At 42.6% G+C, this 12,651-nt stretch overlaps 1 protein-coding gene across 13 annotated transcripts in view; it reads left to right on the forward strand.

Moving 5' to 3' along the window:
* ERBB4 (erb-b2 receptor tyrosine kinase 4) overlaps nucleotides 1-12,651 on the forward strand; it is a 630,732-nt gene that overhangs the window by 318,670 nt on the left and 299,411 nt on the right. For all 13 annotated transcript variants that reach the window (XR_012588529.1, XR_012588530.1, XR_012588533.1 and 10 more), the window contains exon 3: nucleotides 6,982-7,168. Coding sequence is in view for 7 of the 13 variants with exons in the window: in XM_074596229.1 (XP_074452330.1) it covers nucleotides 6,982-7,168 (187 nt within the window). In the remaining 6 variants the exon portion in view is untranslated. The remainder of the gene's footprint in view (nucleotides 1-6,981; nucleotides 7,169-12,651) is intronic.

Genomic DNA, 12,651 nt, shown 5'->3' on the forward strand with positions numbered 1-12,651 from the left:
AACAGCGCGATTCCTACCTGAAACTCGGTAAATAACTAACTAGACAGCTAATTCTCCTATTCTAATGCATGAAAGGTCCCACTCTTGGAATAACAAAATGTAAACCCCAACCATTCAGAAAACAAAGGCTTTAGTTCAACAACTCCCTACAAATTATGTGGCAAAATCTTCACTTAGAAATTTACAACAGCTTTAACTAAAGATGCTTCTAACTGACTCTTACTTTAAATTCGAGGGAATGAAATGCTATGCTCAATCCATTGATCTGCTGCTCAGGATATTATTAATATTTTTTAAGCATATTACCAAAGACGACCAGATGTCTGTAAGGACAAGAGTATGATTTAAAGTTTCTACCAGCTGTCTTAAATGACTGAGTCACAGTTTGATTCTGCAGCCATAGAGCAGCGCGAGGCTCCTCAGGTACGGCTCTTAACAAATTCCTTTACCTTTAATACATCTTAAAGCAAACTGAAAGACTCCCAGAAGTTCCCGTGGTTTTTGGTAACAAGTTTGAATCTAACCTGCAACTTTAGTGTTTTGGACAATAAATTCTCTGCAGCTGCCAAGGCAACTCTCGTTACAATACACGGCTTGCTTCTGGATCAGGCACCAGAAAAATGCTTTTCACAATCTACGTTCTCATATTGATCAGCCTGCTCAAACTTCAGGGGTTTTTATTGAAGCTTGTACAGCGTATCTGAAAAGGCGCTGGTGCTCAGAAGGGCTTAACATCACAATTTCACAAGTGTTGACGTAACTGAAGGATGCACAGCGTGGAAGGAGACAAGACTCGAGCTTGTTGTGGAACAAAATTCTTTCCGTGGGTGCTCTGTGTTAGCTTTGTGTCGTGTCTAAATGGAGCGTCCTCTTAGACGTGAGAAATGTCAGTATGTACTACATATTTCTCATGGTTATGGATGGGGCTTTGAGAGAAGCTGGCAACAGCCATGTGCCTGAATCCCGTGAATGTGTCTCCTGAACTCCTTTGAAAATCTCAGTTTGTCGTGTCATTAAAAATTCCCAACCTTCCATGAGCAATGCATGGAACAGCTAATTGAGCTCCATAAATTGCAACAGGCTGGCTATTGCCACACTTTGGATATTAGTGTTTGCCTTAGAATTAGCATTGCAAGTGCCGTACCTGCTTAGGGGCCACTTTGTGGTTATTCAGTAAACGTTAATTTCTTAATTATGACAATGAAAGATATATTGCATTGCATGGGTGAAAATGCGTGAACAAATAATGAAAATTAATTGATGGTGTTTTAGGTCAGCACCACACTCACAAACGTGTCTGACTGAATTTTGTGAAGGTGGATATTACGATTGCCTTGAGAACTTGTTTAAAGTTAAGCAAGTGTTGTCTTTGCAGTATAGTGGGTTTTCCTCATAATAAAAATAGGAAACAAATGTGGCCACTTGGGTGTTGCACGGTTCCAACCAGATATAAAAGCGTACCTTTTAATTGATCAAAAAGCAAATTGTGAAATGCGCTGTTCAAGTCAACTTGAGATGTGAAAAGCTTCTGAAGGAGATGACGTGGTGGTGACTATTCACATTCGTTATTTTAACGGTGACTTTGCTGTGGCATGTTAACCTTGTTAAAGTGGAAAAAAGGACAATGCACTTAGGAAATATTTTCCCCTTTGTATCACTTGGGAATCTGACTTTCTTAGGATTTAATGTGCTGCCGCAAAGCGCACAGGTCACGTTGGAGGGTCAGCCCAGCTCCTTGGATCGGAGTCAGGAGACGTCTGTTATCTGCTGGCAGCTGAGCCGCGGGAGGAGCCTTGGTGCCGCCGCCTCATGAAATGGATATCCCCTGAAAATAGAAATTACTGTATTTGCAACAGATGGGATGAAAAGCGTTCACTCGACTTATTCCCTATGTATATCTAATTTAAAGTTCTTTGTTCTATTTCCCTGCTGGGCGTGGCACCCTGGATTCCCCTGAGGACCAAAGCACCTCCATCTCACTGCAAATAGGCGCTGGAAAAGCCAAGCCCTTTGTCTGTCTCTCAAGTGACTATGATGAATATACATTCTTTGTTTTGTTTGTTGGGCTGTTTTGTTTGTTTTTTTTAATGTTTATGATCACACTCGTTCTTCAGGTGATCCTCATCTCCTGCGCTTGTGTTTATTGGCACTTTCGATGTGAGATCAAAGCAGACCCGAAATGCACTTAGCTTTTATGGAAAAGGGGAAAATTAACCTAAAAGATAATAATTAATTGTCTGGGGTCCCACAAGCATGGGCTGACCCCTGCAGCAGGTTGCCGTCGCTCTGACTCCCGTGCCGGGGACACGTGTCTGGTCGGATGAGGCAACATGGGCTTTGCCGGATCGGGTTCAGCGACTGGATAGATAACGCATCTGCAGCTGAAATAAAAACCCACGATATAGCTCTCTTCGGTGCCTTCGCTGCAGCCTAACCTTCCCCGATAGATGTTAAGAAGACGTGGTAGTGTTGATGAGAAACATCAGCTTCCCTAATCGTTCATTGATCTGTTGTTCTGAGCAGAGCGATGAAGTTTTCGCTGTTATTTTGCTCTGTTTCACACAGATCCGTTTGACTTGAGCCGAAGGACGATTTAAGATGGCAAGGAACAATCTTGCCTTTTACTCCCAGCTGACAGGATAATTCAGGCTTTGCTGTTGGGAGCTTAAAATGCTTTACCTGTGCTCAGCTAATATTAGTTGTAATTAAGGGAAAGGGGTTGTCTAGAGCTCGCTTTTACAGTTCGTCACCTGAAAAAGAACCTCTGAAAATAACCTCTTAATTTTTGGTCTTTGGCCCCCTGTTTGTCTGTTGGCCCCGCCCCTTGGCAGTGTCTGCCCCTCACAGCTGAGGGAGCGGCGGCCGCCATGTTGTGGCAGCCCCTGAGGCGCAGCAGCCGCCCGGGGCAGGGAGCTGCCTGGAGGCACCAGGAGTTTTGGGACATATGGCCTTAACTAGGTCCATTGTCATCGAAGGGTAATGTGGTTTTAGGTTTAAAAACAAAATATTGGCTCTGTTGGGGATAGTAGAGGCTGTTAGGAGACTGGCTTATAGGCTACCTACCATGCCTGGTTGTCAGGTGCGGGGCAGTGCTGGGCCGTAGGGACAGCAAGCTGTGGAGCACAGCTGCCGGTCTCCTGTCCAAAAATGTAGATGAAGAGCTTTTCTCCGGTGAATATATGAGACTTGAATCCTGTGGCTTGGTGTGGCTTTAAAGCAGCTTGCGAGGCTTTAGGATTGTCAAGAATTAATACTTCTCTTCCCCCCGGCCCCCCCTGTTTGTTTCCTGCTAGAAGCATGCCCTTTCTTATTTCAGGATCTGAAGCGAACAGGCCCAGTCAGAGGAGCAGACACCTTTGGCTCTTGCATCCTCAGAGGTGTCTCCTCGTCTGCTTATGAACGGCCAGGTGTCTGCTTGGGGGGCTTGATGAACAGTGTCCCTTGTCCCTTCACAACAGGGTCTCTGAGTTTCAGCCTTGTCCTCATTCAAATCTATATGCTCATTCCCACTGCTGTACCCAGACAACTTTGGGGAGCCAAAATGTGTTTACAGAAGGAGCAGGAGTGCTATGGGAGTCTGAGCCTGTCGCTGCCTCACTCGATGGCTTCTTCACATAACAGGTCATGTCTCAGGAGCTGGAAAGGTGACAAGGAAAGGCAAGATCACGCTGGCCAGAAATTCCCAGTGGAAATAATGCTGCAATGGGGTTAGGGGGGAGTCCCACAAAATCACAGTAGTCAGCAAACAAGACTGTAGGTTGCCAGAGTTCATTTGGTTTTCCCCATCGGAAACTTTTAGCTTTAAGTCTGTTGTTGATTAATCTGCTTCTTTCCATTCCAGTTTAGGTTATGGGAACAATTGCATTTATTGGCACCCTTGTCTCCTTTTTTCTTTCCTGAAGGACAGACTCATGAGAAATGTGTTTTTGCAAGGACCTCCAGCCCTGGCAGGAGAATCAAACTAGGAGGTGACACTCAAAGCTACCACTGCTGTGAATCACTCCACCTTCTTGGTGGGACATAAATTAATGTCGAAGCAAAAGCAGCTCAAATAGAGCATTAGGATACCTGAGCTTCTACCTGAGTTCAGGATACCTGAACAGGAAAGTGTTCAACCTTCTATACAAAGGATGGGAGGTTCAAATCACGTCTAACCTTGGCATGAGTTGAGAGGAGGAGATCAGGCTGTCTTATCCCGTCTGGCATGAGGATTTGTGAGTCTGCATGGAAGACAACAGGCATCTTTGCAGTGGCTCCAACAGGGCTTGGAGTGAGCTCCAAGTGGACAGGCATCCATTTTCAGTAAGAATGACATCAAAAATAGCAGTGACTGTCAAAGTGACACCATTGCCCATGAGTGGCCAAAGCCTGAGCTGCCTGCTGCACTCCCAGTACGTTTTTTCAAGCTGTACCAATCAGAAAACACACCATGCTGCAAAACGTGTTATCGCTCTGCCTCTTTCATTCAAATTTGAATTAAAAAATATAATAAACCCCTTAGGTTTATTTTCAGAATTTTGATTTGCAAGGATTAACATCAAAGTTTCTCTAGCAAAGAATAGGTGCTGCAATAGTGATGGAAGCTATGGGACTGGAAAGGACCTTCTGGCTTTCAAAATACATGCCATAATTTGTCATTTCAGTTGGAAAAACCAAACAAAGAAAGTACGAAGGCTTCTGAGTTAGGGGTGGCAGTTCACAATTATCAACAGCAAAACTTTGTCCTTTTCTCCTCTTTTTTTTTTTTTATTTAATATTTTAGTTTTGGAATGAAGATTTGCTGGTGAGGGTGTGTGTGTGTAATTTCAGTGCCATGCTGATTTAGGGCCCTTTCAGGTGGACTTGCTGTACGGCAGTAAATAAGGCATACTCTAAAAATAGAAAACGTGGTTATAAATGGCAAAAATTGGTAGGGAGGACTTGCTCAGATGCAGTTTTGGAACGGCTTTTAATTTTTTTCAACTCCATTCCAAGTTAAACATCCCTTTAAATTAATTAGAGCAATCATAGTATACCTAAAATATCAGTGGAGAAATTGAAGCCTTGAGTATAATATTAACATTACCTAAATTCTGACGACAGGCTAAAAAAGCCAGCTTCAGGAAGTTCTTGCGTATGATGAAAAACAAATTCCTGACCAAACTGGCTAAGCTGAAATGTCTGAAAGCAAAGAGCTATCATGAAAGTGCTGGAAAGCTTCTGATTATAATGGAATCAGTGTCCCAGGGTATAATGCAGCTCTACATTTAATATTGAGCTACTGAACCGTACTTCTCAACCTAGCTCAACTCACTGGGTTCTCATCAGAGTCCTGTAATGACACTGTGCTCTGTTTAGATGCCAAGCAAGTCTTGAAATAGTTCCAGCGCTTTTTCAGAAGCTTCAGCTGAGTACAGACGTCTGACTTTAGAAGGACAGCTAGTGCCTAGAGTTTGTGGCATATAAATCCTTCCTTATGTATACTGCCACACTTGTTAATAATCTTATGAACTTTTATAAATGTAATTAAAAGGCACTTACATGCTTACATATGAAATCATGGCAACAGCGCTGAACCAGCAAAACAAAAGCCCGTCCTTTGTGCTGCAAATCCGTGTTGCCTTTCTTTATTAATGATACATACACATCACATTTAATTCGATGCCCGCTATTGTTTGACTGTTTGTTTTTATTACGGTATTGACTGGAGTCCCCATCATGTTAGTTATAGTCTGTGCACGTTACGCTAAGCAGAATTTTTCTTTCTGTGTATTATTTAAGGTATTGACTTTGCCAAAGGGAAGAAAAAAGTGCATGCGTTCACTTAAGCACACAAGTAGTTATATCAATTTTTGTCCATTAAATATACATACCCACATAAATATCTGCATATACAGTGGTTGCAGGCTGTTGTAGGCATGGAATTAGGTGAGACGTGAAAACCGTATTGGAGAGAGCCTTTCCACATGGAGGTGCTGTTTCTGGGAGCAGCTCTGGGCAGAAGTATCCCTCAGCCTGTGTGAAGTCCTCCTGAGGATGGTGTTGAAATGACACTTTTTAAAGGCATTTGCAGATTTCTAGGCCATTTATTTAAATTGCTTAGAATGAAATTTGTTTTCTAAGAGAACATACTTTTAAATCTTTTTTTTTCCTTTCTAAAAACATCTTAGTTCAGTTAACCATTTGTACGTCAAAAAACTGTGTCTAATTGCTGGGTTCGGGGTGTTTTTGTCCTTTACAACCCAGGCAATCAGTTTCTGAGTATGAGCAGGAGGGTTATTGAGTAGCTCATCTAAAGCAGACAGATTTCAGCCAACCCAAAGATGTAGCCATCATTTTGCTAAAGGTTTTGATACCTGTTTCGGTCAGAGTCTGGGATACATAGTATGTACAGTTCCAGTACTTCGAAATGAAACTTGGTGTTGAATCTTGGTAAATGTTCGGTGATTGATTTCATTAGAAGTACAAAAGTGGGCGCTAATACATCTGTGCTTTGTCTTTATTTATTCTTCCAAACCTGCCCCTCCATTTCAACCATCCTTTCCTGTTTGATAGTGTCTCTCTCACTGCGTGTTGTGTCCCTTCAGTCTCACCCTGGAAAGAGCCGTTACTTGCAGACAATCTTATCTGAACTGTGGCGTTGCCCGAGTGGATTCTGATCAGGTCCTGCAGAAGCCTTTGACCTGGTCTCTGCTTTGAGTTGTGCAAAGTCATCCTTTCATGCGTCTTTAATACTTACTGTGAATTTCTTCTCAAGTTTAATAAAACTGAAAAGAATATCTACCTCTTTATCTTCTAGTTTTCCAACCAGTATCTGTAATAAATTGTTAAATTGAAACAGAAATGTGGTTAAGAGGTTGAAACAGAATTTGTTTTCCAAAGTTTTGGTGTTTTTTTTTCTTGGATACCAGCATCTCATACTAAAGCATCCACTGCATGAGAAATTCAGAACAATTAAAAATGGACCATTTCTAATGCGTTTGTTTAATTTTTGTCTTTCAGTCTATCCGAGAAGTCACAGGCTATGTTTTGGTGGCTTTGAATCAATTTGAATACCTGCCGTTGGAGAACCTGCGCATCGTTCGTGGGACCAAACTCTATGAAGAGCGATATGCTTTGGCGATATTTCTTAACTACAGAAAGGATGGTAACTTTGGACTCAGGGAACTTGGCTTGAAGAACCTGACAGGTAAGTGAAACTCACAAATGTTATGGATTAATTGCAATAAAAAAAATGAGCTTGTTGAATATTTGTCCCAGTGCCCTCAGTCACTTGCATTCTGCAAATAACAGAGGTACCCCAACAGGCTGGCAGTTGTACATTGTTTGGGAGGCTCATTGATACTTCATTTAATTCCTTTTTTGGTTCATAACTGTACTTTTCTCAGTGCTGATCAAAGGCTGCGTATGGAATTCATGCCAAGAGCACACTCGAAACAAAAACAGTAGTTGAAAGAGTAGATGAGCTTTTTTCTTAGTTTCGAGAACATGAGCATGTTGGTTTCCTTGTGATCCTTGGTTATTGCACATGTGTTGCCTTAGGTGTTAGGTATTTTCTGCCAAGTTAGCTCAGATGTAGCATCCCCTCTACCTGTGCTCGTGCTGCTGCTGTGTCACCACCCTTGCTGCTGCACTTTGGTGTGGGAGGAGGGAAAGAGGGTGGGATGGGGACACTGTATTTTCGGTGTATTTAATTTTAGAACCCCCTTTTCTAAGCAAAATTAGTGTATTATATATAGTGAGAAAAGCGCTTATTTTCTTGAGACAAAAATTTAAGCCAAGTCCATGGTTTTATGTTCATTTGTAAATTCAGGGCTGGATCATCATGTGGGGTAGATCAACACTTCATTTCTCCCAGCTACGGATCTACAGTCCAGTGGTGTGGGAGATTAAAAATTGGCTAAATATCACTCGACTGTAACTTAAGTGCAGGCAGTGGCAAACTCTTTTTAGGGAGTTCACTGGAAGTATTTTATTTATACCTGATTTGTCATCAGCTATGATCATTTCTACCCTAAGCTTTAGTGATTATGAAATTATTTCTGCTAGTGGCTAAACGCTGACTGAAAATCACTGACCTGAGCTGGATGTGGAGTGTGAACCTGAATACAGAGAGGTGGGAGCCTTCTGAACTATATTTAGGCACTCTTCAGTCTCTGCTTTTTTTCATGTCGCGTATTCAGAGCAGCACGCAAATGCTTTACAGTTCCTTGTTGTGCAAGCCTCACCAGGCCGTACAGCTGAGCTTTTCAAAAACGGGTGGGAAAAGGAGGCTTGAAATATTTTACAAAATAAAACAGTTTGGGCTGACTTTTTCTGATCAGTCTCTTTCTTCTGATCATATTTTTAACAATTTTCTTTACTGAGACCATCACAAGACCATCAGAGTGCTTCCCAAGGTCTCCAAATCCCTGCAATCTACTACTTTTCTCTCTGTCACTGTCATAATCCAATTTCCTCCTCTTCTGTTCCCACATTTCTTCCCATCTTTCTGATTTAGGGCGTTCACTGTGACTGTCTATGCCTTCACATAATACAGAGCCATGGCATTGGGTAATAATAGTATTATCTGTATCTTCATATACTTTTTTCTTGTCTGTGGGACAAAAAATGCTTTGTAAAAGACATGAGGTGGGTGGAAACTGAGACAGAGGTGATGTGAGGCCAAGGCCAGAGAAGGACTGGGACTCTTTCCTCCTGGGTCTGAGGCTGCTGTTTTGCCAGGAAGCGAGGGTTGTATTTTCAGTGCTTGTTTAGCCATGTCTTTGCTGCTCAGTAAGGTAAAAAAACCTTATCTTGTAGGCCCCAGCTCAAGATTTTCTTCTTGAACCAGCTGCCCTGCACCAATAGGCAGTTCCTCCAGCTCCAGAGATTCTCTCTGGAAGCTGCTTTTACGTGATAGGCACAGCACCAAAACTGCCCTGCAAATAATTAGACTTTCTTTTCAGGTGTCACGAGAAAACCTGCCTTAGCTCAGCCTCTGAGTCTTTCCTAACATGAGATCATCACAGACACTTCATCTGATTTAGGTGTTTACAAAGCCCTCTGATGGGATTATTTGGCTCAAAATGTATTGTTGTCTCTTGGAAGAGAAGTGCCCTAATAACACTAGCTTGTCTCCACTGAGCACTTAAAATAGCTTCTGGGTGCTGAATATGAGCCAGCGTGTGCTTCAAAATACTCTTAATATTTTCTAGATAGTGTGTGCCAGGGCCTCATGAGTCTCTTCAGCAGCTGTTCTTTGACCATTTTGTATACTGGCTAAGATGCACCTGGCTATTTTAACCCATAACCTGCTTCATGTTGCAAATGCTCTCCCTGGAGCATATTAATTTATTTTCCTGATACATCTTTATCATTAGGAGCTGCATAAAAATAACTGGTGGATGTGCGAGCCAGTGATGTTGCAAGGCTGCAAGAGATCAGCTGTGCCTGAACCTATCCTGTGTCAACTAACTGCTCTGTATTTGCATCAGAAAGAACCAGTGATTTGTCATTAAATTAAAGATGAAGCAGCCCCTTTGAGTTTGCATCCTTCAAGCTTCTAGTCCACTGCAGATTTCAAGAGATTGGCTTTTGAATGGTGTATCTCTTCCACTTGCGTAAAATGTAAACATAACTCTTGCCTTTCATATGAAGAAATGTCTTTCCAGAGCTTATGCCTTGTTCACAGAAGTTTGGAAAGTTCTGTTCTTACTTGTGCAGTGTCTGGCTAATGGGATCCTGAGGGTATTTCTGCCCAGTACTGCACAGTATACAAATACAAATGCTACTTCCTGTGTTAAATAAATGAGGAAGCTGCTCTCACCTGCAGATTATCCTCAGACTTAACCAGAGACAGGGTTTCAGCCTCCACAGTACCACTGCGTTATTTTCAGTGTGTTGTTAACAGCTGTGTTTTTATTGCCAGATATTTCTCTCAAATTTTCATATTTAAATGTAACTTTAAATGCTTGAATTACCTCCCCTACGCTATAAAAAAATGACAGCTATGAAGGCAGTAAGTTTTGTCTCACACAGAAAATAAGATCCAGTTCTTACTTTATAATGTCTGTCAACCCAAAAGGGAGTTTTGTTTGTGTAGCTCAGGCCAGGACTGTGTCCTAAAATTCATGTGACACTTGCAGAAACTCTTACCTATAAGAACCCTTTTCTCACTTGTTTGAAAAATTTAGGCAATGGTTCCACAGAAGTGTCAAAAACAAACAGACACTGAACTAATGAAGTGGCTGCTGCCATCTCAGCTGGATGCATCTCAGCTTGCAGATTCAGCTGCCAAGTGGCCTTAAAGTAAAAAGGAAGGTTTGACATACTGAATGTATTATTCAGCCTGAGATTAGCAGAATAGCCGATGCTGAGGGAGAAGGTATGCCACCTTCTTCCATTCATTGCCTGTGAGCTAGTGCAAATCATCCCTGTCTTCCCCAGGTAGCTAGGCAGTCAACCTTAACTTATCCAATGAAAGGGCATAATCATTGTTCACACTTTGAGTACTCCAAATATAGAGAATACCTGATGGCTGCGTTTCATTACGGCATTTATCTTCATGAGTGGGGAAAGAGGGATAACTCACAAGTGCCAGAACCACTTATGAAGTGTCCCATATTTTCCTCTGAGTGAAGATGAATAAAAGAGATCTACGGCAAATGATGTATCTTTGACTGAGCAGTGATAACCTCATCTACCCTATTAGCCTTGGGGACAGAGGCTGCCCCGCGTGTGCCTGTGCAACCACTGAATTCCTTTAATATATCAGAATAAAATGGGCTCAGCAGTGATTAGTTCAGTAATCCAAAAAAGCAGCAAAATGGGTAGTTTCTTATCTGCTTGTTTTGCAGGAATGCAGGTAGATTCAAAATTAAGATAACTGAGGTTCAAGTGACAAATGCATATTGTAGCTGAAAGGATTTGGTTAGTGATAGCCAAAGAAAGGAAATCTGATTTGATGGGCAGGAGAATCATAGGGAAAGGACAATCTTCACTGCGTGTGGAAAGTGATCTGTTGTAAATTTCCCCTTCTACAGATTTTTGTAGTAGGTTTTGGTTTTTTAGGATTTGATAAAATTTATTTTTAATTGTTCTATAAAACAAAACTTTCAAGTTCTATGGTCATATCTATAACATTTTCATTTTCTTTTTTTCCCCCACAAGAAATAGAAAATGCTTAAGGGGTGCTTTAGAGGAGGGAGAAAAAGAATATCTCTTACGAAAACAGATTGCTTTTCAATTAGCCTCATGGTTGTTTTTTTAACAAGGACTGCACGTTCGCTATAATTACATTGCAGCTTGATCAGGTTGGAGGGAGGGGCACAGTAGGAGTAGAATTTCCTTTCAGCCTTATTCACTGTGCACATTTTGGACTTAAAGTGTTTTTGGAAATCTTATTTTGATACCCGCTCAGGGCCTGTGCTGTGTGACTGCACATAAAGCATTTTTGCAGCAGGAATTAAGGCCACCCCCTTTTTATTGCCTTGATCGCAAAGCCCCCAGCTTGCGTCAGCAAGACCTTTCCTTGGAGCACACACACACTGCATGAGCCACTGCTCAGTTCCTGGTGTTCAGAGAATGCCCGTGTGTGACACCCAGCCTTAGTGGACGAGAATGGGCTATGCTGATTGTGGCATATTCCATAATCAGTGCAACTTCATACTAGTGGGGCAAGCTGGGAAGAAAGCAATATGTAACTTGCCTCAGGCTTCCTATGCAACAGGTGGGCAAGGGACTGCATCTCTAACCTCAGAGAGGTGTTGCTAGGATACATGGAGGAATGAGGAATTAGTTTAAAAAAATCCCTTTGGTACCCTCTGCGTGCAGGGCTGCTGCAGGAGTTATCTGCCCTGTAGAAAAAGCTGCAGTGGCTCTGTGGCTGCCCAGGAGGGCTCCTTTCCTTATGTCCTTGGAGCTGCACAGGCCACAGAGGCATTTATATCCCAGCACATCTTTGCTGACCAGCCACTAGGTAGGAGAAATGGGAGGAACACTTTGAGCAGGGCTGTGCTTCTCTTGGGAAAGGAGGGCTCTTCTGTGTGGTGGCACAGACCTCATGGGCATGGTGCAGGACCTGCCACGGGTTCCCTTTGCTCACCTCACGCTGTGGAAAGAAGGGCGGAGGCTTGTGGCTGCCCCCATGGTCATAAATGCAAGTGTGCCTGCTCATGCATGTCTGTCTCCTCTCCCCCAAGACACCATTAGGCTTCTTCCTTGAAAAAAAATTGCCCCATCCCAGCTACTGCTCTTCTCGAACATTGTAGGTGTGATTTGACAGCCAGGAGAGTCCGCAGACTGATCTCCGCTGGCAGTCACTATGCAGCCACCCTGTGCTGAGCACGAAGGCAGTTACTAGTGCGGGTTCGGGCTGCTCCCTGACAGTTGGCATCAGTGCCTGGGAACACTTCCAGGCACTCCCTGGCTTACGGCTGCAGACGTGGCCCCAAGGAATCCCAGTTAAGGGACCTGCAGGCTGAGAAGCAACTGCCTCCAGCTAGCAGAAAATTGCTCACAGGTGTTATCAAGGCAAATGGGTATATTGTATATGGCCAGAAATAAATACTGATTTTGAGCCCTATGAGATTTATACTCGTGAGTTTATTATGTTCAGTAACAAGGGTAAGACATATTTTTAAAATTTCAGTAAGGTTAGAATTTTGCACAATCTCTCTGAAGGATTTGGAT

The sequence above is a fragment of the Larus michahellis genome, chromosome 7 (assembly GCF_964199755.1).
Source record: "Larus michahellis chromosome 7, bLarMic1.1, whole genome shotgun sequence".
Classification (NCBI taxonomy): Eukaryota; Metazoa; Chordata; class Aves; order Charadriiformes; family Laridae; genus Larus; species Larus michahellis.